The sequence below is a fragment of the Podarcis muralis genome, chromosome 6 (genome assembly GCF_964188315.1).
Source record: "Podarcis muralis chromosome 6, rPodMur119.hap1.1, whole genome shotgun sequence".
Lineage (NCBI taxonomy): Eukaryota > Metazoa > Chordata > Lepidosauria > Squamata > Lacertidae > Podarcis > Podarcis muralis.
In genome coordinates this window covers 44416755-44443762 of record NC_135660.1, presented here as the reverse complement: position 1 = coordinate 44443762, position 27008 = coordinate 44416755, and the positions used below count along the sequence as shown (strand labels likewise).

At 44.3% G+C, this 27008-nt stretch overlaps 1 protein-coding gene across 4 annotated transcripts; it reads right to left on the bottom strand.

Moving 5' to 3' along the window:
- Positions 1 to 2991: 2991 nt before the first annotated feature.
- Positions 2992 to 26993, bottom strand: SFXN2 (sideroflexin 2). 4 transcript variants are annotated; one of them, XM_028730428.2, is made up of 13 exons: positions 26879 to 26993; positions 24329 to 24452; positions 21149 to 21313; positions 20256 to 20406; positions 19438 to 19536; positions 18503 to 18578; positions 18000 to 18085; positions 13475 to 13535; positions 10858 to 10924; positions 9417 to 9466; positions 7657 to 7706; positions 7165 to 7212; positions 2992 to 5995 (listed from the first exon to the last, which is right to left on the bottom strand). In XM_028730428.2, exons 3-13 carry the CDS (start codon positions 21186 to 21188, stop codon positions 5896 to 5898), a joined length of 828 nt encoding a protein of 275 aa, XP_028586261.2. In that variant the 5' UTR covers positions 21189 to 21313; positions 24329 to 24452; positions 26879 to 26993; the 3' UTR covers positions 2992 to 5895. The 4 variants fall into 4 exon arrangements, with proteins under 4 accessions (XP_028586261.2, XP_028586256.2, XP_028586260.2 ...); XM_028730423.2 differs by having other exon boundaries at positions 20256 to 20426; positions 26879 to 26990; XM_028730427.2 differs by lacking the exon at positions 7165 to 7212 and having other exon boundaries at positions 20256 to 20426; positions 26879 to 26992.
- Between the last annotated feature and the right edge of the window lie 15 nt (positions 26994 to 27008).

Below are 27008 nucleotides of genomic sequence, written 5' to 3'. Positions count from 1 at the left end.
GAAATGCTTTGTCTGTCAACTGATCTCCCTGCCCCCCCCCCCCAGCCCAAGTGAAATGGAACCTGCTTGGTTTGTAAATCTAAAATGTACTCCAGAAGCAAAACTAAGGCTACAATTCCTCACCTTGCCACAGTCTAGTGAGTGGAAAGTCCACCGTCCCTCAGACCATGTGGTGGGCCGGACTATACCGGTAATTTGAAAAAAAAATAATTAATGAATTCCTATGCCCCACAAATGACCCAGAGATGCATTTTAAATAAAAGGACACATTCTACTCATGTAAAAACATGCTGATTCCCGGACCGTCCATGGGCAAGATTGAGAAGGTGATTGGGCCACATCCGGCCCACGGGCCTTAGGTTGCCTACCCCTGTGGGTAGGCAACCTATACCTTTAAAGTGCATTTAAAGCACATTCCCCCAAAGGGTTCTCGGCACTATTTTGCTAAGGGTTCCTGGGAATTTTAACTCTGAGGGGTAAACTAGAATTCTGAGGGGGAAATGATGTGTTTTGGATGTGCTTTAAAAGGTACAGTGCACACATACAGAGCCTTAAAACAAAATGACCTGAAGCACTTTCCAGGAGGAGGGGACAATGAGGCTGCTTCCCATACCCAACTTTGTCTGCTCTGAAAATTCTGAGGCAAAAGGAGTCTAAATTACTTCCTTTATCATTCAATCAATGGGACTCTGCAAGCTGCTTAGAAGCCCCTTAGATGCCGCTCCTTCCCGGGTAACAAAGGTATGTGTTTCAGACCCTGCACCACGAGACCAAGCTGTACAAGATGCTGATTGCATGTAAGCAACCAATATGTGTTTCAAATATTATGAGATAGCCACAGTGAGGGCCTCTGAGCAAGATCAAAGTCACAGTGTACATGGAGGAGCATTTTACTTCCTTCCTGCTACCATCCCATTGAAAAATATTCTGTTTGCCCCAGGAGGGAAGTTTCCATTGGCTTCTATTTGTGTTTTGCTTAGTATGGATTTAAATTGATCTACTTCCACTTATCTGAAAAGGATCAGGGATAGAATACGATGAGGGTTTCTGTGCCATACCATGTGGGCATGCAGTGGTACTTATTCTTGTAGGGAAAGTGGTTTGGGGTGTGTCTTTTTTATGCCTGCCTCAAAAAATGTTTAAGGGAGCACTCAAATAAAGGATAACCCTTTTGAAAGATGGGCAGCAGGAGTAAACTTAACTCTTGAGCTACATTGCAAACTGAGGCAGTGAGGTCAGGTGGAATTTGAAACCTATCCAGGAAACCTGAGAGGGCGAACCAACTCATTACAAAAGGGGGACAGGAAGAGAAGTGAGAAGCAGATAAGCAATTCAGCCATCAGGCCAGAGAGAGGTGGAGGTTGTTTACCAGAGTTAGGGAACATCAGCTCTTGCAACATTCAGCCAGAGTGGACCAACGGTCAGGCCAATGCAAGGTAAATATTGAGACTTGAGGTACAGCTCTGTCTTCTAAAAATTGCTGATCTACAGCATATTTGGCAGGTAGAGCAGAAATACAAGCAGCTCCTCAGAAAACAATTGCAAAGCTGCAAATGATGACCTCTGCTGTCAAGCGGTATATATGGCCTTTACCATCTAGTACACTGCAGTGTTGCAGCCATCTTGTTTGTCCTTTTCTGAGGTCCCCAGGCTGTAGATAGCAGACCCTCTTATAATTAACCTTTGATCCAACTGTATAGCTCAGTGGAGGATCAGATAGATGGGGAGTACTTTTGTTTGAGTAAGGAAATCAGTTTGCACTTGGTCTGAGATCGGCTAACCTTGGAGTTTAGAACAGATGACAAACGGATGGGGAGCCACCAGTCTATCATCCCAGGCCTCCCTCAAACAGCAACAGGGATATCTAACAGACATCTGCACAAAGCTGGAGCAACAGTGAGTCCATAAAGCATCTGGAAAATAAGGTTGCATGAGGTGTAGCTGAAAATAAGGAAACTAAGTAAAGTAAAAGGGACGCAGGTGGCACTGTGGTCTAAACCACAGAGCCTAGGGCTTGCTGATCAGAAGGTTGGCGGTTCAAATCCCTGCGACGGGGTGAGCTCCCGTTGTTCGGTCCCAGCTCCTGCCCACCTAGCAGTTCAAAAGCATGTCAAGTGCAAGTAGATAAACAGGTACTGCTCTGGCGGGAAGGTAAACGGCGTTTCCGTGCGCTGCTCTGGTTAGGCAGAAGCGGCTTAGTCATGCTGGCCACATGACCTGGAAGCTGTCTGCGGACAAACGCCGGCTCCCTTGACCAATAGAGCGAGATGAGCGCGCAACCCCAGAGTCGTTCGTGACTGGACCTAACGGTCAGGGGTACCTTTACCTTTACCTTTAAGTAAAGTAAAAATAAAATAAGGTTGCAGGAGATGCAGCTGGGAAATGTTCTGGAGTAGAGGCAGAAACACTCATCACCTCACCATCCTTCTGGAAATGCCTGCCACAACCCACTCACCTGTTTTACACAACCAGTTCAATCTATTCCATTCCAATATCACAAGCAGCCCAAGATAATGACTCTAATAATAGCCCTAGTAAAATCAATGGGGATTTCCAGGTTGTCACTCAGCAGATTTCACTACTTGGGAAAGTGGAAGATTTCTCATGCTTTACAGAAAGCCCCAGCTATGGATCTACACAGGGTTCCCCAACATTTTTAAATCCCAATGCAGTCAAGTATTAAGCATGACTCAGAATATTGCATTGAAAATTCTGTGAATGTCACCAGTTCAAATCATAGAACGCCTGGGCTGTGTGTATCAAGGAAAGCAACAGCAGTTTAAGAATATTTGTTCTTATCACCAATGCTTAGATCAGGCTTTTGCCAATCCTATGGAGGATGGGAATTGTAGTCCAAGACATCTGAGGGACTCACAGTGGGCTTAATGGGTTTGTAGGGTCTACAGAAGCCTAAGCCACACAGCTGAATAAATACCACAAGCAGAAAGGACTCATGGCTCCAAATGTTTACAAGAGAAGAGCCAGGGACAGTTTCTAAGATTGCAGTGTGTTTTATTCTGTTGTCTTTCCCATACATGTAACAAAGCCTTTCCCTGGCAGAATTAATGGCATGAGCTTTTCTTGACCCAATAAGCAACACTGAATGTCAGTTCATCCTGAACAAATCCAAGAATGGCAAAAAGCAAAAAATATTCCAATACTTTGCCATCCAATATGGCAGACTTTGGCTAGCACCAGCATAAACAAATATACATACACAATTGGGCAACATTTATCATAAAAATAATAAAACACATATAAAAATCAGTAAGCTCCTGGATTCAAACAGTCATTTTCAATGCAAGGCAAATCAGATCCTTGAAATAAATTGCTGCTTAAAATATCTACCAACAAGGGACAGACTCTCATCATAATTTGGCACATGTACCTTAAATGAATACCTTGCATGAGTGTCTTCCCGCCCATCAAGCATTCTAATTTCTGCATGCAAGAACTTGATTTGCATAATGAAAGTATTTACTATTTAAAAAGAGCACATTTCAAGTGTTCAATAATCATTACAACAGTTAACTTCAAGATTGGTTAGTATTATCACCTATGGGTTGGAGATGGGATCTAAGGCTGAGATGCAGGACTAAGGCTCACATAAAGCCACCTGGTGAGTATGTGGCTGACAGAAGATTTCAGTAAAGGACCTGCTCAACTTACACCTGAGTGAGTGGGAGCATCAGATGTGTGTTGTCTCCAGAACAGTGCAACACCCTGGTTTGGGAGAGGTAGAAAATATGTGCTATTTGCATCCTTAACCAGCTGCACGGACAGCATGTGTCTGCACGTAGGCCCCACAGCTGCTTTTCTGTTAACCCCGGGTGCTGCCAAAGAATCAGCATGGGAAATGTCAACTATTTAGAGTCAGTCTTAATACTAGCCTAAGCAAACTGGGCAACTTGGACTTCTCAATAAAGTGGCAAACATGTGTTTGGAAATTACTTCAGAGTACAGGTGGGGGAACACACATAATGAATGTTCTTCTGGGGACCTTTCTAGCCTTGCACTACTCATGTTGTTTTTCTGTGCTGTATGTGGGTGTATTTGTGTTTTTTGTACAGAGAAGCATTCAGTTATGTGAACACTCACCTACACTCTAAAGTGGTACAGGCCAGACAAAGGGATGGACAACCTGAAGCCTAAGAACCAAATGCAGCCCTCTGGATCTCTATCTGGACTTTGAGAATCTTCCCAGGTCACACACACCATCCCCTGCCCTGCTCCCCACCTTCCTTGAGTGCTTTTGCCTGTCTGGAATGTGTTCTTGAACTCTTACACTGCCTCTTGCATGCCTGGATGGAGGTTGGAGGGGGAGGTTTTTGTGTGTGTGTGTGTGTGTGTGTGTAAACCCTAGCCTATAGTGAAAAGGTGTGCTTTACATTTGTTGCTCTGCCCACTTTCGTCTCTGGCTCCACCCACCACTGGCCTGTGGGCCCCAGCAGGTTGACCAGAAGGGAATGTAGACAGCTCAGTTGGTTAGAGCTTGGTCCTGATAACACCAAGGTTGTAGGGTTAAATCTCCATATGGGACAGCTGCATATTCCAGCATTGCAGGGGGTTGGACAAGATGATCCTCAGGGTCCCTCTTCCAACTCTACAATTCTATGATTCTAAGTGCTTGGGCTGAAAATAATTCACCACCCCTAGTTTACTTTCTCAGGGAGAACTAGGTTGCTACTGCATGAGCTGGTGGAATATTATTTTTTTTCTGGAAAGGAATACTGGGGAGGCAGAACATACAGGCTCATCTTTCCAAATGAAAAAAGAAAACAGGTTTCACATTCACCTCTCTCCCCAGTAGCCCATCTGTGCATGCATAGAAAATATATGTCCCGCTGTGGTTCTTGAAAAGAAGTGGTGGCAGAAACATTATTCTAGTCCCATTCTCTTGTTTGACTTGAGTTTGGGCCTATAGCCTTCCAGATGTTGGTGGACTATGACTCCCATTATTAATGATCAAATTATTTAATAGTGGCTGAATTTTTGAGTGCTGCCCACGTAGAAAGACTGGTCCATTATAAAAAGATTTAGTGGTTCTTAATTGATCGGTGAAGTGGTAGTGTTGTGTTGTATTATTTATGCAAATTGATTTTCTCTGGAGTTAAAAATCTGATTGGGACAAACCTTGTTATGCTGAGCTCGTATTTTGCACAATTTGTATACGGTGTCTGTTTGATTAATGTGTGGTTTGCTATGCCTAATAAAGGATATTTGATTTGACTCCCATCATCCCTGAAAGCTGGTCATGCTGGCTACAGCTGATGGGAGCTGAAATCTAACAACACATGGAGGTCACAAGTTGACCACCTTTTGCAGGATGTGCTTAAACGATAATTTCCTACACTGACCCCAAGTCACCTACCTTTACATGATTTATCTTAATGATTAAGCAGAGGAAATTGGTCCATCTGAAGGCACATGAGCAAATCAACACCATAGTGATACAGACCTATATTTTGATTTTGAGTCATCCAGTGTGAAGCCCACAGTAACTTCCCCATTTCACATCTATTTGGAGGTTTTGTACCCTTTAGGAACCAAGACAGATTTTGACAAAGATAAGCTTGGCAGAGATTGCCTTGGAAAGACAAAATGCAGCACCCAGTTGGAAATCCCAAAGTTGCATAGAACACAGATAACGTATCAGAACGGAGCAGGAACTATATGGCAGGGAAGGTGGAGGAAAAATCCATAGTGAGGTTACAACACCTATTCCTGTGAGGAGTGCTGTACAGCTAAGAGCTTCATAACAGCCAGACTGAATCAGGCCAAAGGTCCAATTAGCCCAGCACCCCATTTCTCACAATGGCTAACAAGACGCTTCTCGGAAGCTCAAAGGCAGAGCACGAGTGCAGGTCCAGGCAGCTCCCGAGATAGAGGCTTCATTCACAATCCCTTGTTAAAATAGACATAAGGTACATTGTCTCCATGTCTGGCCACAATCGATTGCCTGAGATCAGGCTCCAAATGTGAAAGGGCAATGGAGCTGGAAAGGAAAAGAAGAAAAGACTTGGTCCTCTATGTAGCTCAAGGCTGCCTAGTATAAAGTGACATGGGAATGGGAGCCAATTAGGTGCAAAAGAAGTCAAGATTTTGTATCCTGCCATGCACTACTTTTCTATAATTCTGGGCAAGTCACTTAATCTTGCCAGGTCTCCCCTAAATGAATAAAGAGAACTGTAGTCTAGCAGGTGGGACAAGGACTGGCTACTCACCTGTTATGGGTAAAGAAACCATTCACAATCGGCTTTCCTGGTGCTAGCTGTAAATTTTAACTGAACAGTTTGATGAAGCAGAGGCTTAGGAGAGCCAGTCTGCAGCTGCACTTGCTGCCAGGCTCTTTGTGTCACGTTTCTAGAGCATAGAAGAGAGTTTAGGCAACATGGATTTCAAGCTGGCAGCAAAACTGCCTTTGCCTTTGTTCTCCCGAAGAGTGAGAACAGAAAAATGGAGGCAGGTATTGAAATCAGTATTAAGTGAATCACTTAATACGCTCTCTTGCAAACTAGGTCACATGGTAGAATCCATAATTATGTGTGTGCATCGCAAGGCTTGTCCGCAAATCCCATCCTGAGTAGAACTGACACATAAGTCCCAGTCAAAGACAAAATGTTGTTGGTGCGTTTCTTTAGAAAATGTCTGGGAACCAGTGCCATAGTAAATGTTATTGTAAATAGTAAATATAGTAAATAGTTATGTACAGAGTCCACGGTTTTGCTTGTGTATGGATGTGCAGAGGGACCACCCTGAATTAAAGAGCCACACACATAGTGCTCCCCACTCCAAGCTAAGAGGCCAGAGAACCTCTTTAGCTAGTCCAGGATCCTTCTGCTGGCTTCTTTCTCAAGAAAATTCAGTGTCAACAATTAGGAAGCTAATCCTATTGAACTTGTGGGATTTCATTTTAGAGTAAACATGGCACAGGAGTGAATTGGCTACACATCAACATGAATCATTCCTGTGTGGGAAAGATGAGGTAATTATTAAATTATACTATGCCTGCTCACAAAATGATGAGTGAATATCAATCAGCTGAAGGCACATGTGGTTGAAGACATGTGGCAATGCTGCCCTCCCAAGCCAGGAAGATACCAGAATTGTATAGGGAAGTCAACAGAGAGAATGTAAGAAAAGAGAGAGGACTAAGACTTGTACCTTCGTTGTGGGAAGAGTGCACAGGCAACCGGGACCATGAACACAAGGCTACAGGCAAAGGCAGAATGTTAGAAATAAGGTTCAATTTTTTTTCTAGACAGCAAACCCAGCATTGCTATTCCACCTTCAAAACTGCTAAGAGAGAGGCTATACATATGGAAGAATATTTCACACAGAAACGCTAGTATTGCATCTTGGCTACTCCCCATTGCTTTTCCTCATCTGAAATCACCTGGTCACTCAACAGCTGCTGTGCTACAGAAGTAACTTGTAAAGTCTCTTGTGGGTATCCAAAGAGCTGTTTTATACCATACCATACCATACGATATACAATATCTTTATTGTCATTGTCCCATGCAGAACAATGAAATTGAAAAACTACATAAAACTACTACATAAAACTACTACTACCCATTACCCACCACATCTAGTTTTGCCGTCTGTGCCTTAAGTTAGTACTCATGCAGGCAATATGACACACATAATACTTACAACCCTCCAACAAGTATCGTTTGCAATGGAGCATGGAGAACCTGGATTTTCTGCCAAGAAAGCAACAGATAAGAAAGTAAGAAACCAAACTCTCATACCTTAGTACAGTGGTACCTTGGGTTAAGAACGTAATTCGTTCTGGAGGTACGGTCTTAACCTGAAACTGTTCTTAACCTGAGGTACCACTTTAACTAATGGGGCCTCCTGCTGCCGCCGCGCCGCCACCAGGTGATTTCTGTTCTCATCCTGAAGCAAAGTTCTTAACCTGAGGTACTATTTCTGGGTTAGCGGAGTCTGTAACCTGAAGCGCCTGTAACCCGAGTTACCACTGTAAAACGATGGGAACCCATGGCCTTCCAGCTGAAGTTGGGTGCCAACTCCTATCAGCCCCAGCAAGCATGGCCAATGGTCACAGATGATGGGGACAATAGTACAGCAAACATCTAGAGGGCCACATGTTCCCCATCCATGCCCTCTTCTCTGTTGGGATCTGACAATGCGGAACACATACTAAGCAAGTCAGAAAGTGGCTAGGTTTTGCTTCAGTGTTTTGGCGGCCAGTCTGCCCTAATGCTAAATTTACAGAGCTGTTCCAAGAGATAAAACCATGTAAAATTCAAACAGACATGCTATAGGATAGAGGCTTGTGGGAAATCAGACATTGTTTAGGTTGAATGCGATAACCATAGACCCAATCTAGCATCCTGCACTGATTAAAGGTTCTCTAGCATCAATCAATCTGACACAGATTACCCCACTTCACTGTAAAAGTGGATTGGCAACTCCACCACATTACAGTGGAAACTTGTTCCACTGTCCGGTAGATCTCATGGTGAACAAGCTTTTTCTGCTATTCAACCTAATTCTCTGCTGCTACAACTAGATCCATTTTCTCTTGGCCCTTCCAAGACTTTCATTGCTTCCATATGCCACATCCAAGAGAGGGTTTCACTAAAGACTATACCCTGGTATATAAATGAGCAAGTTTGTTCTACAGTTTGCTGATCTAAGCACAATTTATACCTACGACTGTGTTTGCCAAAAATCATAATCTTGGTCTTAGAGGAATTTATAGATAGGCTTTCCTGTTTATAGTATGAACACCTCCAAGAGATTTTTGAGGCCCAATCGAGAAAGAGAGAGGAGAACTAAATCATCTGCATACATCAATATTGAGAGCTTTCTATTTATAATTACTGGAGAGAGGGAGTTTGCATTGGCTAAATATGGCAACAGATCATTACTATAAAAATTTAAAAGAGTGGAAGCCAGAATGCAACTTGCTTCACTCAAGACATTTTAAAAGCACCAGTCATTTAAACCATCTCTGATCCTCATTTCTGTATTGCTGTATAGTTCTTGGATCAATAGCAGAAGCCTGCAGTCAGGGTTTTCTTCCACAGTCTGTTTCAATTAATAGAGTTGAATGCAGCAGAAAGATCAATAAAGGTTACATAAATATTATTCTTAATGTTCTTAGTTTATTTCCTTACAATATGGTTCAGAGTAAAACATTCATCAATGGTGCTGTGTCTTCCTCTGAATCCTGCTTGTTATTCATGAATAATGTTATTTTGCAACCAGTCTGATAATTTTTGAAGGTGATCCTGTGCATATAGCTTTGAGAAGATGGCCATCAAGCCAATCAGCCAATAGTTTTGTGGATCCGTCCTATCCCCCTTTTAAATTGGGAAAATGGTACTCATTTTCCATACAGAGGGCAGAAAATTGTGTTAAAGTATACTTCTAGAGCTACTTACCTTCATGAAAGGATATTTTTCTAGTCTCTCCATTATGATGGGCAACAAAACTGGAGAAAAAGAGAGCATCGGTTTATTCTAAGAAGAGATGTGGGATATTAAAGAGCCTTCCCTCCCCCGCTTCTCAGCCACTCCATGTATGCATGCTATGTAAACTTCAGCAGCGGAGAAGCCTGACTTTAAGAAGCCACACAGACACAAAATATCTCTCCCTAGAGTCCACCCAGGAGGACTCTTCTTTCCTGATAATGCCCATGTATCCTGGCTCAAGGGAACTAATGGCATGCAAGATGCAAAAACCCCAAAACAAACAAACAGTGGGCAATAGCTTCTTCACTGAGCAGCTCATCACCACATTTGCAGGTGCTCCTATTAACAGCACTTTAAATGGTTTATAATCAATACACGTCCAAATGCTTATGGCACTGAAGATATTTCAAGCACTCTGCAACAAACCTCTTCTGGTTTGAAGTGCTTTTATGATGGGAGTCCAGAAGGACTTAGCCACATCAGAATGCCCAAACAGATAAAAGATGGCAAGGTTCCTCCAGTGGCAACTTCTTAGCCATCTATTAAAGTATGATGAATAAATTTCCATGTACAACTAGTTTTAAAAGCTCTTCCTCGGCCTAGCCCTGCAGTGCAATAAGCAAACAGCGCACAGCCACATGCTCAGAAAGTATTCTCTTGCAGCTTTAGGCTTGTAAGATACAAATGAGGGGGATGGGGAAGGGGATTACTCAGATTTCCCAAGGTAGACAGGCCTTATTATAAAAACTTCATTGGGGGGTGGGGGGTGTCTTAGCATAATGAGTCTCTTCCGCATTAGAGCAGTTTGCTTTCTGAACACCAAAGTAAGAGCCAGATGAAATGCAGTTTCAAAAGCCCACAATATTACTCACTAGAGCAGTGGTTCTCAATTTTGCCACTACCCACCCTCGAGGACCAATTGTGAATTGCGGCAGTTCACTTAAATACACCCCCCCCACCACCAAATCATTATCAAAACAAGTACCATATTATGAAAATCATTGGCCCCTGAACTGGTAAAATTATAGGGGAAAATTAGTACACTACACCAATGCAGTGTTATGAAAGTAAAACAAAATACAGTACAGGCTCTAGGGCTTGCCAGTCTGTTCAGTAAATATGGCCCCAATCAGCCGGATCAGAACAAATCAGCTGGGGTGGACCATGAGGGAAGTTGAGTATAGGGCCAAGGTACAGGTATTCTCAAGTGTTCTACAATCTTCCTGAGGGGAGCTTGCAGACCATAGTTTGGTCTGCTTCTTAAGAGAGATCATTACTGGAGGTAAAACGTCATGCCTATCCTCCTCCTCCTCCTCAGCTGAAGCTACCTTACATTAATAATCCATGTGTCATCTTTGGTGCCCATCCCATAATCTACTTGCCAAGCTATAGTTCAAAGGCTTTGCCTTACTCATGCCAGGAGCAGCCATGGCGACGCGGGAAACCACCACCTGAGTTATCCCCTTGATCGCAGCTCTCTGAAAGAAAGAGTCATGTTGTTCTTCAAATGATGACACACATAGAGGACCAATCATCTCAGAATGGCTGGCATCAGGCAAAGAGGGGAAATGCCTGGGCTGGAGACTTCTTGGTTTAAGTCTGTCTCCAACACTCAGATGGGCACTTTCATGGCTATTAAATTTTGAGAAAGGATAGATAAGGATGGGAAATGAAGGACTACAGAGACAGCACAACCCTCTGACCGAAAATAGGGATACATTAAACATGGCTCCAACAGCTACAAATGCTCCAGTGCACCTTGATGTTCCCATGGGACAGGAGGGCGGAACCTGTGGCCCTCCAGATGTTGTTGGACTGTAGCTCCTATCTGCCCCAGCCAGCATGACCAATGGTCAGGGATGACGGAAGATGTAAGCCAGCAACACCCACAGGTTCCCTACTCCTGCTACAGTGGCGAGCCCATCTTCTGCTTTCCCTCTCTCTGTTGGTGCCCTACAGGACTCTGCTCTTGGCCCTCTGCTCTTCTCGACACACGGCCTTTGGGCGACCTCATCAAATCCCACACTGCTGCCCAAGTCACTTATGCTTCTTTTGGGATCCATCATCGTCATCTCAAGCTCAACATGTGCAACACCAAACTTCTGATCTTTCATTCCAATCTGTTCTCTCTTTGGAGCCACACCAACAGCAGCACTGTCTGTTCTGTTAAACTGGGAGATAACGATGGGCACGTCTCTCTCTTTTGTTCCTCATATTCAGTCTATAGCCGGCTCATGTCACTTCTCCCTTTTACAAGAGAGGTTGGGAAACTGCAGCCCTTGGTGGGAGAGAGAAGGAAGAAGCTCATACGGATGAAGCAATGGAAGCAAGTGATCTGACCCTGCTCCAGCAGCTCGCTGAACAAAAAGGAAGAGAAAAGGGGGTTGGCAGAAAGGGAGGGAAGGAGAGAAGGACTACATTTGCCCCCTAACTTCACGTGAAACCCCCACCCCCACTGATCTTCCCGGGGGGATGTGGCCCTTGGCAAAGAAAAGATGTTACCCACCCCTGATTTACAACACTGCAGAAACACAGCCCTTCCTCTCTGGCATCTCAGCAAAAACTGAACTATGCCCTGGTCATCTCTTGCCAGGGCTGACATTGTCTCACCAGAGTTCCAGCTGAAGAATGCTGTCCGAATGCTGTAACGAACTGAAATCACTGCACGTCCTCCCCCTATTTACCCTCGTCTCCATTGTTTTCCCTGTGCCAGATTTCAGCCTGCAAGTAGGGGCCTGTTCTCTAAGGATGTTTCTTTTAGAAAGTATTATCTGAAGGTCAACAAGCTTCGTGTTTCAGCAGAGCAAGAGATACAAAAATATGCCGCTTGGGCTTTATTTGTAGCAGAACTGGGAATAGCAAAGCGTCCAATGCTACCTACAAAGAATCTGCATTCTGGGTTCTTTCTTTAGACATCTGTGTCATGAAGAATGCATGGTGTGTGCCAATGCAAGCTGAAACATATCTCGTTCCCTGCTAAAGCGATTTTTGAGTACTGCTCCAGCTCTCGGGGTCGGAAGGCAGATTAGAAGCTTAAAGCAAGAACCCTTAAAATCATAAGCAGGCAGGAGTGCAGGCCAGTGACCACCACCCCAACTCCACGACATAGATAGGTTTGGTTCTCTTGGGATGCCAAAACCCACTTATCTGAAGCAGCCATCACTTCCCCAAGAATATCACCTGATGAAAGGTTATGGCCTATGAAAGTTTATTGGACATGCGCACAAATAAATCTTTAAGGCAAGGATGGAGAACCTGTAACCCTCCAGATGTTGTTGGACTACAGTTCCCATTATACCTGATAAATAGCCATGCTGGTTGGAGCTGATGCAGGTTGGGAATTCAGCAACATCCAGAGAGCTGCAGGTTCCCCCTGCCTACTCAAAGTCAGAGGTGGGGATCTGGATCCGGCTCGCAGGTCAGACTGTTCTCTCTTCCACCTCTTGCTGGCCATGATTGACATGTATGCAAAGCCCCTTGCAAAAGTGCTATCTTGTGGAGCACTTTGAAAGGGGCACGACAAGACCCAGCCATCAGCCAGCAGTCGGGTCTTGCAGAGTGCTTTGCAGACAGATAATTTTGGCTGAATCAGGTCATTGGCTGCCCCACATCTGATGCCATATATGACAACAGGTGTAGAACAGGTAGGCATGGCTTGGGTGCAGTAGCCTAAGAGGCAAAATGCAGAGGTCTGGCAGGCCCAATTAGGCATGGGGCCAGAGGTTCCAGAAGCCCAGCTTTAGGACATAACAGTAGCTTTCATCTTTTCATAATTCCCTGTTGCCCTTTTTTCTCTCTCCCCCAAATGCTGATATTGTGCCCGACTCCCAAATCATCCTTAGGATGGGGAGAACACAAGTACACAAAAAGGGCAGCATCTTCTAAAAACCTGAAATGCCTGCATATCCAGGTCTCTCAATTCCTTTGGCTGTCAGCCACACTGGCAAGACAAATTCCAAATGCTTTGTTCCTTCAAACACAGCAATGATGACGCTACATCTTCAAACTCCTGAGATGATGGTACTTACCTTGGACTTGCCCAGAGGGTTGTCGTTCTCATCAGTCACTGTGATCCCATTTATGAGTTCCCTAAATGCGAACACAAACACACCATCTCAGACATTGCGACCGACCTTGCTGAACTTTAGAACACCCACACTTTTGAGACCACCACGCTCAGCATCTGAAACATGCTTCTTCCTTCCCTCTGTGCAACAAACACTCCTACTTTGGTCAGGACATTCAGCCTTCGTTCTCATGATCCTCACAGCAAACCACCGAAAGAGAGAGCCTTGAAGAGCAGCTCAAAGAGAACACAGGAGATAGAAACTATAGCAAGACTCTGCTGCATGTGGATCCTCAGAACATCACATTTCACTTTTTTATGTATGTGCAAACAATAGTCACTGACTCTGTCTGACTCAGACATTGTCTGAGGCTCTCTGGTTATGTCATGAAATTATGACATAATTATATATCGTTAGGCACCAGGCAAAAACATTCCTCTTCTCCCGGCCATTGGCTAATTAAGCCAATTAATTTGGCTAATTTAAACATAGGGGGTATTATTTTGTCTGCCATTATTTTACATATTTCCTGTTTTTATATTGTAAATGAGCCTGTGATCCTCAGTTGAAGGGTGGTATATCAATTTAATAGATACATAAAATAAATAAATGAAACATGAGGGCATGCCTAGAACAGCAAAAGGACCCAGATTCCCAATCCCAAGAAAGCCCTAAGCCACCATTCTCTTAAAATGACATAAGGGCGGTGGTGGGGAGCAGTGGTGGAGCATATGACTGCTCTGCCCAGGGTGGGCGCACTCCTGAGGTGGTGGGGCGCGGAGGGTGCCCTCCCAGGTGCGGGATAGCTGCTTGGGTGCACAGAACGGCATGTGCACACAGCAGCTGGGGGCGGAGCGAGCCGCTGATGGCAGACATTCAGCGCACCGCCCGCCTCTGACTCCCAAGCCTCCCCCAGCTGTCAAAACGAAGAGGGAAGGGAGGAATGCCACTGGCAAAGTGGTACAGCTCTCCCCTTCCCCCGACGGCTGGGATAGGCTTGGGAGTCGTGCCAAATGTCAGCCCCCTCAGCGAAGGCACCCAGGGCGATCCGCCCCCACTGCACCCCCCTTCCTCCGTCCCTGGTGGGGAGGCATTAGAGTTGGTTATAGGACAGTCAGAATCGACTGGCACAGCTACGGTCAACTTGCAGTAGATCAGCAAGTGAGTCCCAGCTCCAAACAGCAAGAAATCCACTCACCCCTTCTAAATTAAGTTGCTGAAATAAACAAAACTTGAGGCAGAAAGCTGTAACGGGCGTGTTTGTGTATGAAAGGAGTATGAGATTAGCTCAGGTACCAAAAACAAATTATTGAGCTGCACACATACCCAGAGGCACTCTGGTTCATTCATTCTGAGTGTACACACATCCCCCAAGCTTCCATTTGTAGCTCGCTTAAGTTTGTGGACCTTGGGGTTCTATATACAGTGGTACCTCTAGTTACGAACTTAATTCGTTCCGGAGGTCCGTTCTTAACTTGAAACTCTTCTTAACTTGAAACTGTTCTTAACTGCTTTCATTAATGGGGCCTCTTGCTGCCGCTGCACCGCCGGCACATGATTTCTGTTCTCATCCTGGGGCTAAGTTCTCAACTCGAGGTAACTCTTCCAGGTTAGCGGAGTTTGTAACCTGAGGCATTTGTAACTCGAGGTACCACTGTAAAAGGCAAGGTAGGTCCTGCAACTTCCCTACCCCGCTGGGCAAAGAGAAAAGAGGGTGAAAGAGAAAGTGAAAAGGGATAGAGGCCTACCCACATTTGACTCTCCCCCACCCCCCAGCATATTCCACTCCCCAGAACTACTCCCAAACAACTGTGGCACTTAATGTATGTTTGTGGAGGTACTTGATCCTCCTGCAGGGCATGATCTGAACCCTCACCCCATCTTCCTCCCAATCACATGGCTTGTTTTGTGCTGATATGCTTTCTCGTTTTGGAAACCCAAGGCTCCGTTTTTCACTAATGAATTAGGAAAAATCTGCTCACAGAACACTGCAGGGTCTCATGGTAATATCCTCTAAAAACTCTCTTAAATCCCTTGCAGGCTACTGTGCTTCATCAGTATGATGAGCATCCTATTGCTGAGATGGTGTATCTCACAAGACAACGAAGCATCTGAAACCAACTTGATGGTGCACTGCTGCCTCCTAGTGGCCCCCGTTAAGGAAAAACCTGCATACATATCGAGTCATTGGATTTCCGTAATAAATCGATTTATTTCAAATATTTATCCGAATATTTATATGGAAGACGGAACACATCTGGAAAACTAAAGGAAGCATTTGTACTACTGCAACTAGCACCCCCTCCAGCAAATTAAACGCCTGGACAAAGTGCTTATCCACTATGTTCATAGTTCCTTTTTTAAAAAAGTTGCCTCCATTTGAATGAAGTCTATCACTGCAACATTTTCCCTTGATTTAAGGGGGAAATCTATCCACAAAAGCCATGGAAACCATCTTGCAACTAGTTTCTGGCTCAGTAAGAAGGTGACATCTCAAGCATTACTGTGAGCCCATTTCATTTTTGCAGAGGCAGAAGAGAGCTGGGGTATCAGAGTATTCTGGTGACACAGAGAGCCAAGAAGGAGCTGTGTTTGAAATGGATGCCTGATGGTTGTGGCTGTGAGCAGGAATAGATTACCTCTCTTTGTAGCACACTACACAGCCATTAAAAACCCCACCACAACTGCGTAACCAGCAGTAAGCAGAGCAGAATTTTAACGTATTTCTGTAATCTTAAGGTTTGACTTCTGTATGCATTCTACCTGGGGCCTCCCACTTGTTTTAATGTCCATCATTGCATTTCTTTATTCTGGGCAGGTCGGTTCTGCATGCCCTGTGCTCTGTATTTCATGTGTCTAATTAAGTTACTGTTTTTGCCCATGTCACTAAGGGTGGCTGCTGTAATCTCATTCACATGGCAATTAAGTTCATTGCAAGCCAAGTTATTTCCCTTTAACCATCGCTGGTTGTACATAAAAGTAAAAAGGCAATCATGGGGAAAATTTGATTTATATTTTGTGTAACCAGAGTATAATGATTACCTCATCAAATCCAAAATAAAGAGCAATGAGAATTCAGCCTAGTAGAACTGATTTTTTCCCATTTGTCTCTGAATCACTGATGCCTCAATTACCCTGCTGACTTAGTCCTTAGGCAATATATTAAAATTGTATCTGACTCTGGTTTATGCTCTCATTTTAACAACTGGTAAATAATACTAATTGACATTGTGTTTTAAACTATTCCAACTGTTTATTTTCTAAGTGAACAAAAAAAACAGAGTATTGTAGTATACGGGATTGTGGGCTGGGAAAATGTGAGCAGAGAGGTCAAAATGGCAGTAGTACTGGATTTTCCATAGAATAGGTTAGAACCAACCAGCCAAATCCACATAATTAGCTGTCACTTTTCTGCATTTTGCTTTAAGGATGCATCTAGACAGCACTTATGTTGCATTTGTGTCTGGGTTCCTAACCTCTGCACATGTTCTATATATGTGCATGCTTCTTCCTCCAGGGACTGTGGCTCATGTTTTGGGCTTGCTGTTGTTTTTTAATAAATGCTGAATTTGTGAAACTGCACCTATATAGAGAATTCATGAATCTAATTAATTTCCACACACACACAAAAAGCAGGGCAGGGAGCAAGGGACCTTGGGATGCTGCTGCAAAGAAACTGGTTTGTAGGGTCATAACATATGCAAGTTCAGCTGAGGATAAGATAAGTTATACAATATTAGCAAAATGTACAGGAAGTAAGTGGAATGGTGCAAGTTTACTGTCCGGGGAGACAGGAAACCATTTCAACAGTGGAAGAGCAACAGTGGAAGACTACTGTCCACACCTATCATGCAAAAGCTTATAGCTCTTCAATGAGTATAAACTTGTGTCTGAAGGTTAAAAAACACACACACACACACACACACGGAAATGTAGTGCAAATGGTGAAAAATAGTAGGATGTTGAAAGAACAACAAGGACTTATCACCCACATCTTAGGACATACTCCATGACACACTATATGAAATCAGTTTGCGTTTTCATCAACAAAAATGGTCCCACCCATCATGTTTTTGACTCAGCACTCAATGTGTCTACGTTTAGATACCTAATGCCCAGGATTTTAAGACTAGTAGTTGAAATGGAGGCCCAATCAGCTCCAGAGAAGTAAATACACTTTGGGAAGGAAATGGAGCTTCCTTTCTGGTTTGTTTACCCTGCTGCCTCTTCTGCTATCAGCAGTGACTTTGGAAAGCAGCTGTATGAGTGAGCAAGTGAGTTATTATTAGATACTGGAGGAGCCGGGAGAACTCAGGTGTCCTTATTCCCAGGCAAATGCCTTTACCGCTAGGTAAAGCAGAATTCCTCCTTTGAAGCAAAGGCCTGGGCTGTGGATGGCAAGCAAAGCACAGCATCATGACATTACAGATCACCCCTTCACCCCTCCCGCCTTAAAAGGCCATTTGAGCTCTACCTAGAGACTTACTGCTGCCTCATCAAGGGGATGTTGACGCAGTTGGCAGCAGCTACCGCTGCAAAGGGGACCCAGCGTGCCACAAGGGACGGTGCTCTCTGCAAGGAGACAGGAGTGCAATTAGGAGGAGGACCAGATCTTCAGAACTCTGTGTGTGTTTTCAGGAAGGACACCGTGCCTATGCTATGGATACCATAGGCCCTGTATGCCTAATACCAAGAGTTAGTCCACTTCCCCCAAATTCTTATAATGAATACACATCTGCTTACAATAACACTGTGGAACAGCTGAAGCCAAGGAAGGGAGGGAAACATCTCACAGCCAAAATAAGCTGCGTCCAGGATGGTGGGCCTTCCCACTATCCCATTGTACAGTTCCCAACGCAGATGCATAAGAAGCAGACAATCACACTTCCACAGCTCCAAAGACACTGGAAGAAGATGCCAGATTGCCTCCCCGCCTGCAGCCTTGCTGCCCCTTTGTGGTTAGAAGAACGAAGCATTTTCCTACGGTACCTTGGTGTAAAGGTTGAGTCCTACGGCAGTTGCCAAGGCGGTGCTGGTAGCAGTGAAATAAGCAACTCCAATTTGCCTGGAATCATCCAAAGGGTAAACAGGTTAGGTCCATAGAAAGTCCATCTCAGTTCATGAATTGTGCAACAGAGGGACTCCTCCACACCACCAGTGTGGTCTTACTGTGGCAGGCTTATTCACTACCTGCCATCCCTACACTGTTGGCTCTCCAATAGACACAAGACATTAAGAATCTTTCCAACTCTAGCTCTGTGATCCAATGGGAGGGGAAACAGAACCACCATGAAGTCTATTGCTGTAGAGAGAGCATCAAGTTGCCTAACAACAGCCTCTTCCCCACTTCAGCCGGGTAAAAATCTACCATCATACAGTCTGAAGTTAAGCCATCCATGTGAATAAGCTATGAATATCACACATAGGGGCAATAAGAAATGAGATCTTTGATTCTGCCACTCCAAAAGTACCACCATGCTCTGTTCACTGGAGCCCGTTTCAGAAGTGCCAAGCACCCTATCAACTTGATAGGGTTACTATGACAAATGGATGCATAGCAATTTGCTTGCATCATCCGATTTCCCCAGAGGGCGCTTCCTGCCAATGTAGTCAAACTATTCCAGCTGATAGAGCAAATCCTAGCTTAAGCCAGACAACAAGCCTGACATGCTAAAAGACTGAGTGAAATTCAGTGTTGCTCACTTCCAGTTGTTCCACCTGCTCTCCAGATGGAATCATCCCCCTCCTTCCTTGCATGCTATTCGGGAGATTCTCCTGTCCATTTCCCAGAGCCAATTCCAGGGGTTGTACAGGGGAAGAGAGAGGGGGGAAGCACCGCTGTGTAAGTGGAAGGCCTTCTGTTGATGGGGTTGGTTAGGTGAATCCTGCCTCATGCCATCAGGTAACCCTAAACAGGTACTCACTTGAGGGAGATGGGGCTGGCAGCATTCCGGTTGGTGTAGTTCACAATGGCATTGAAAGACTGATTCACCCACTGCCAGAAAACTACAGCTGGAACTGTCCTGTAGGGAAGGGAGTGAGAGAAAAAAGATCCAGAAACCAGAATAGGATTGTGAATCCATTTAAATAACCAAAAGTGACACCACTGTTATCATTTTTCTGGCCCAAGGTGTTCACCTTTATCAGACTTGGCCTTTAGTTGGCTGCAACGCCAAGCCAAAGCAGGACTTACAGTGAACAAGCAAATGTGCAGACTCCTGGTTGTTCGGTTGAGCTAAGCCATGGTTTGGGGCTTAGTGTTTTAAAAGCACTGGCTGCACACAGATATGACTTTGTGAGTGCACTGTCTGTCTGCTCAGCCCATGCATAGACTCTGCCTGTGTTCAAATCCTCTCGTAAGTTTCCTTTACAGTTTAATCCTACCTGTGTCTACTCAAAGTAAATCTTATTTAATTCAATGGCTCCTGCTCACATGCAAGTGGGATCTGGATTGCAGCCATAGTTACAATTAGTGTCTGCTACTAATTTCTGCAATAAAATAGCAGGTGCACAGTGCTAAGGATTAATTGCCTGAAAAACATTTCACTGTTAATGTAGCACCTGACAGCAACTCTTGAAGACCGATCTAGAACAGGAATAAAAATGGGAGAAAGTAGCGCAGGCACGATAAGGAACAGATTTCAAAATTCAGTTGAGATCACCAGCGCTTGAAAGGAATAAACACCCAGTATTCCATGTCTCACAAAAGCAACTTCCTGAAACAACACTCCTCCCGTCATACCTGTAAAACTGCAGCATGCAGCCTGTGATAGCCATTCCCCCGGGGACTTGAAAGGACATCCTCCCTATCAAATTCATCTTCTCACCAGAGTCAGGGTGGAAAGCGGAGTCATAAAGCTTCTTGGCATAGAACAGCTGCTCTTGGTTGGTTCCTGGAGGCACAATGCCTGCCCTGCAGGCATGAGAAAGAAGTAACTGTTCCAGCACCATTTTTCTAATACCTCGAGCCTCCAAACTAAATAGCAGCACCCTCCCTCTGCTACAAAGTTAAGCACTGGGAATCTGGGAGAAACACTCTCACAGAGCGCACAGATGCACAGGCACACACACACACACACACACACACACACATATTCTTAAAAAGGTAAAGGTTCCCCTGACGTTAGGTCTAGTCGCAGACGACTCTGGGGTTGTGGTGCTCATCTCACTTTACTGGCCGAGGGAGCTGGCGTTTGTCCGCAGACAGCTTCCGGGTCATGTGGCCAGCATGACTGAGCTGCTTCTGGCGAACCAGAGCAGCGGATGGAAACGCCGTTTACCTTCCCGCTGGAGTGGTACCCATTAATCTACTTGCACTTTGACGTGCTTTTGAACTGCTAGGTGGGCAGGAGCTGGGACCAAACAACAGTGTCTAAATCCCTACATGTCCTTTGTGGTATTTTTTCAACACCAGGTCCAGGATAGAGAAATTCTGTTAAAGTGTTGCCTCTCTCATCAGATCGAGGTTTGAAAATGTATTCAGGTATTCACGTTTTCTGTAATAGACTCTAGAGTAACAAGGACACTGTGCCACCAGTTTTGTGAATAAACCTGAATATGATCTATGCTTGGATCATGCAAGAGTCCCAAATGTGTTTTGTTTTTTTAAAAACCATTGTTATTTGCCCAGGCTACCTGCAGCTCTCCACCAATGCCTTTGCTGAATCCAGCTCATGTTCCGACACCAGCAGCGTCCTTGGGTCCGTGACGTTGAAAAAGTGCTTCACACGCCCCATAAAAGTGTGCTGGTCCCAGCGAGGGATGTCAATGTTAAATGTGGTGACACTGGCTGCCATTTTACTGCAGAGTAGAAAAGGAATCCGCAGGTCAGTGCATGAGCTCCATGGTTTACCCAAATAAAACCAAGGATTATGGTTGGCACCTGGAGATGGCGACTGCCCTTTTAAAAGCTATGAAAGTTTTGAGAAAGGATGCATCTGTGTGGTTTAGCTGTCCTGTCCATTCTCCTATGTGAAATAGAGGAAGCCCCGCCACCACTGCAAGACACTGGTAGGAAATGCAACTGTTGCACGCTTTCTTTTTAAATAAACAGGTGCTATTGCCATAGGAAGGGCAATAATGCATCCCATCAGCACAACCATATCCACTTGCACTAAAGAACTCTCCTGTGAACTCCTCAAATCTGCTCCGGAGGACTGAGGGAACCCCTAGAAGAGATTGAGGGGGCACAGTGCTTAAATGGTGCGTGTCAGGCAACCAGAGTTTATCCAGCTATGGCTATTTTGCCACAAACACACAGAGGTCCAGGAAGGATAAAGATGTGCGGAATGAGTGGCACATACCTGGCACATAAGTGATGGCCATGATGGCAAGGTGGAATTGTGGTGACTGATACCAGTTTTTGGTGTAAAACTTGATGGTCTCCACAAGTTTTATAAATTAGAAACCTATAAATTGGTGATATATACCTGTGTGTGTGTGTGTGTGTGTGTGTGTTTTATACAGAGTCTCAAGGTGTGCCTGAAAAATGAAACTATTAGATTCAAAGGAATGCAACTAAGAAAAGAGGCTGGGAAATTCTGTGAAAATCCCACTCTCCAAAGAACAAGTTATTTATTTGTTCATGCTATGAACTTTGGCATGAACTGGATCACACTGTGACTTTTCAGCCACAGAAATACACAGAGGGGAGGGAGGACTTTATTACCTTGTTGTTCACATATCGTACACTCAGCATGTATGGAATCTACAGCATAATCTTTGCTAAGGTAATTGCTATACATTCCAAAGAAATTCTATGCATACTCTGTTAAAATATTAAACAGCAGCCCTCCTTAGTAACACTGAAAGGTTAGGACTAACCATAACCAAGAGAAATTTCTTGTGCAAACAGCCCCTGGCCAGTGTCTTTATGAGGTATAAGGCATTACCAACTACAGTGGTACCTCGGGTTACATACACTTCAGGTTACATATGCTTCAGGTTACAGACTCTGCGAACCCAGAAATAGTACCTCGGGTTAAGAACTTTGCTTCAGAATGAGAACAGAAATTGTGCTCTGGCGGCACAACGGCAGTAGGAGGCCCCATTAGCTAAAGTGGTGCTTCAGGTTAAGAACAGTTTCAGGTTAAGAACGGACCTCCGGAACGAATTAAGTACTTAACCCAAGGTACCACTGCATCTGGAAGTCTTGGGAGCAACTACAGTTCCCATTTCAAATACTGTGGTACTTCGGGTTAAGAACTTAATTCGTTCTGGAGGTCCGTTCTTAACCTGAAACTGTTCTTAACCTGAGGTACCACTTTAGCTAATGGGGCCTCCTACTGCCGTTGTGCCACCACCACACGATTTCTGTTCTCATCCTGAAGCAAAGTTCTTAACCCGAGGTACTATTTCTGGGTTAGCGGAGTCTGTAACCGGAAGCGTCTGTAACCCGAGATACCACTGTACTGTATTGTGTTCTGACTAAAACGAACAGTGGGGTTGAAGCAGATGAAGAGGAGTTTAAAATCAACTTATGTGCCAGTTATAGCTCTATTTGTATATATCCTTTGAATTCTTTTGGAAAGTTTTTGACTCTGGTTAAGGAATTCAGCAAAATCTGCATATATAATATCAAAATGGATGGGATTTTAACATAGGGAAAGGTATGAAGAAACATCATTAATACTAAACAACATTTAATTTCTTGGAGAATTCCCCAATTTAATTATTTAGGGATCAGAGTCACAATACAGTGGTACCTCGGGTTACATACGCTTCAGGTTACAGACTCTGCTAAACCAGAAATATTACCTTGGGTTAAGAACTTTGCTTCAGGATGAGAACAGAAATCGTGCAGTGGCGGCGCAGTGGCAGTGGGAGGCCCCATTAGCTAAAGTGGTGCTTCAGGTTAAGCACAGTTTCAGGTTAAGAACAGACCTCCAGAACGAATTAAGTTTTTAACCCAAGGTACCACTGTATATGTATTGAAAAATTAAATGAACATAGTAAAAAAGAATTACTGCAAAAAATGAATGGAGATTTAACAAGACAGGCAAGATTTAAAATATCTTGTACAGGAAAAATATCAACCTCTCTGAGAGGTCACATCTGACAACAGGGTGATAGGTAGTGTGGAGAAGAATAAAAGATAGCCAAGGTTTATAAAATTTCATTAACAGTCAAGATGTGTAGAATATTTTACTGGCAGTTTAAGTCAAGATACCATGCTCAGCAAGAGTATAGCTTACCCTTGTGGCTACAGAATAATTAGATCTCCAAAGGCATGACTAAGACAAAACAGAATTAAGTGTGTATAGGCACAAACTGCCCTTGACCTCTGGATAAATATTCAACTCTTTCTGTTAATGGGCAGCAGTCTCTGTCAAGTAGAGAATTGTCATCTAACTGGTGGCTGGAATAAACAGGAGGATATCAGTATAGTTAAATGGATTTATGCTGGGACTGTAAGTGGAAGAGCTGGGGGGAAATGAGGCTAGACATCAAAAGGAAAAACACACAAGTGCTGATTATCTTTTAGTTACCAGAAATTGAAAGAGACACACTATTAAGGGAGAGAAGCTCTAGAAAAGGTAGAGAAGGCCTTCTACTGCAGGCAAAACTCTGGTTGTTTCAGATTCTGAACCCTAATTTTGTCTAAAGGAGAGGATTAGAAAATGGTGATCCTGGATCACCAACTCCAGTATTTAACTGTGAGTACTACCTCAGCAAACTATAGCTTTCTCCAGGTGCCAGCTTCTCCCCACCTATAAGAAGACAACTGCACACACCAGTCACATGCTAGATAGTCCCACACTTTGCAGAGAAATTATCAGTCTGGTTTTCCTCACTGGAAGGTTTTGCATCACCAACCTTTTAGAATTCTTTGAGGTAGTCTATGAAGATGTAAGCAAGGCTGAAATGGTAGACAGTATATTCTTGGGCTGGACTTCTAGGAATACTCGGCAATCATGGGCAATCGTTTATAGAGCAGTAACTGGATTAAAAAACACACAAATAGATAATAATAAACAGTTTTCACAGCTGAAGCAAATAAACCCTACTTTTCACTTAGCTCATATTTCTCTCAACTTCATGTCTCCAACATGTCTCCTCAGATTCCTGCTTTTCAGACACTGCTTACTTTGTCCCTGTTCCTTGAACCTCCTTAGTAGGTCCCTCTCCTTCCCTTTGTAGCATATACCGTAGTCCCTGCCCAAATCTTAAGTCACGTTCAAAATAACCCCCCTGGTTAAGCCCTTTCCAGTTCTGCCATTCCCCTCGCCACATCATCTTCAGGTCCCTCTCCCCAAGTGTACTTTATAGGTAGGGCAGAGCTTTCCAAAGTTTTCATGTTGGTTTCACACTTTTTAGACATACATCATTTCATGACACAGTAATTTAGTTTTGCTAGCAAACTGGGGGTTCAACTAACCCCTTTCCAGTCCTAGAAGAAGCATGGGGAGCGTTCACACGACAAACCTACTCACTGCAGCCAACACATTAACGTGTAGCGACACACAGTTTGGAAAGCTCTGGGGTAGGGGGTTGTTTCCATACATCACAGACATTTTGCCATTCCTTAGCCATCCCCTGTGTGACATGAAAACCCAGTCAAAATGACAGCCTTCTGTTCCTTCATAGAAGTTGGACTGCAAACCATTGTGTTTCCTGGGCAGCTGAACACTGTTAATTGCCATTTGAATAAAGACAAAGTGAGAGATTGGGTTGAGTGTTGTAATTGGGGTGCCACCACTGAGAAGGTCCTGTTTTGTACAGCGATTTCCTGGACAATACTCATCAAGGGTACCATAAGTAGGGTCTCCCCTGCAGATCTCAAAACTCAGTTTGGCTGATACTATGGAAAGTGTTAACTCAAATATTTAGGTTCTAAACCATTCAAGGGTTTATACATGAGTACCAGCACTTTGAATTGGGCCCAGTAACTCACTGACAGCCAGTCCACTGTTTTCAGGATTGGTGCAATAGGATCCCAACTTGCTTCTCCAGATAGCAAATGGCAGCCACATTCTGCACTAGCTGCAGGCTCTGGACTCTGCCCTAGGGCAACCCCTTGTAATGTACAGTCCAATTAGGAGGTTAACAGAGCGTGGATTACTGTAGCAAGGTTACCCTAGTCCAAGAATGGCTGTAGCCAATGAACCAATCATAACTGAGTATACATACTCATTACTTCAGGTGCCATGTGAGTCTTGCTTAACATTCACAAACACCAGCAGTTGGAAGGGTCAGCTATCATGATAGTCCAATACTGAAAGACTGGGGGGCGGGGGGGCCTGAAGAATTGTACAGATAGTAAGTATTTTGTGTTCCCTGCTTCTCTGATAATCTCCACCTCCACCACAAACAGTGGCACTCTTAACTCCTCCTTATGCACACTACCCAGGCAATATCCCTCCAATCAACCAATCATTGCTCAACTACCACACACACAATCCTTTTGATATCAACTACCCTGACAGATTGAAAGTGTGACAGGTAAAGGACAGAGAAACTGACAAAGTACTGTACAAAAAGTTACTGTAAATACATAAGGTGCATGAACCCAGTTGATACATGATGCAGAACTGCTAAATTTCTACATAATCAACAGGGCCACAGATGGTTTTAAAAAAAATTACAACAACCTCATCAGGAGCAGCCAGCTGCTATTCACCACCTTAAAACATAACTTGGCAGTGACTTCTCACTCTACTACCCCTGCTCTGTGGAAATACTGTGTATCAAGTGTAGAACAAGCCTATTAACTACAACTCTGTTTATCTCTAATTACCAGATGAGAGCACAAACAACAGGGGATACCTATTCCCATTATGCACCACTTGTGGATCACTGTTTGTACACACACTGTACACTTAAAGCACACAAGTCTTCTGGGAACTGCAGTTTGTGAAGGCTGCTGGGAACTGTAGTTCAGCAAAGGTGTGTGCGTCTGCTTTAACTATATGGTGAGTACGCAGCCCCAAACATCTCCATCCTCTGTCCAATCCGCTCTTCTCTCATGCCACTGAAGTTGGCACGCCAATGCCTACCTTCGCTACTGAACTCTTCCACTTCACACTCCGCAAAAATGAGCGACATTCTCACAGCTGCATATATATGCATATGCATACACACACAAACGCATATATATAACAAGTTTTCCTTCTAACAGTGCAAAAACACTGTGTCACTAATACCCTGAGAGCGCACCACCACACATGCCTCGCGTCTTCCCAAACTTCTCCCGTTCTGCTACATCATCATCATCATTATTATTATTATTATTATTATTATTACTACATGTTGTCCTTCCCTCCCCGGCGTGTCCTGCATTCCGCGGGAAAGCAAGCCAGGCCGCCTCTATGGTTTTCTCTTACTCCTAACTCCTCGTGGCGCTTCCCGACTACCGCTCACTCCTACCTGCAGCTCGCCAAGCACCAATCAGCAGTGCCGCCGCCTTCCTTTCTCGTGCACATGGGCACGGCTTCTAACCCCGCCCCGCCGAGGACGCGTGGCTCTCCTCAGCCAATGAAAGGCTGGCTTAGTCGCG

What these genes read in the sequence shown, in the direction of transcription:
- SFXN2 (XM_028730423.2), bottom strand. Translation starts at nt 21,309, where the DNA reads ATGGCAGCCAGTGTCACCACATTTAACATTGACATCCCTCGCTGGGAC. An exon ending in ATCCCCTTGATGAGGCAGCA is followed by an intron (nt 13,536 to 17,999) that starts GTAAGTCTCTAG and finishes GTTCGCATTTAG; the next exon opens with GGAACTCATAAATGGGATCA. An exon ending in ACCCTCTGGGCAAGTCCAAG is followed by an intron (nt 10,925 to 13,474) that starts GTAAGTACCATC and finishes TCTTTCTTTCAG; the next exon opens with AGAGCTGCGATCAAGGGGAT.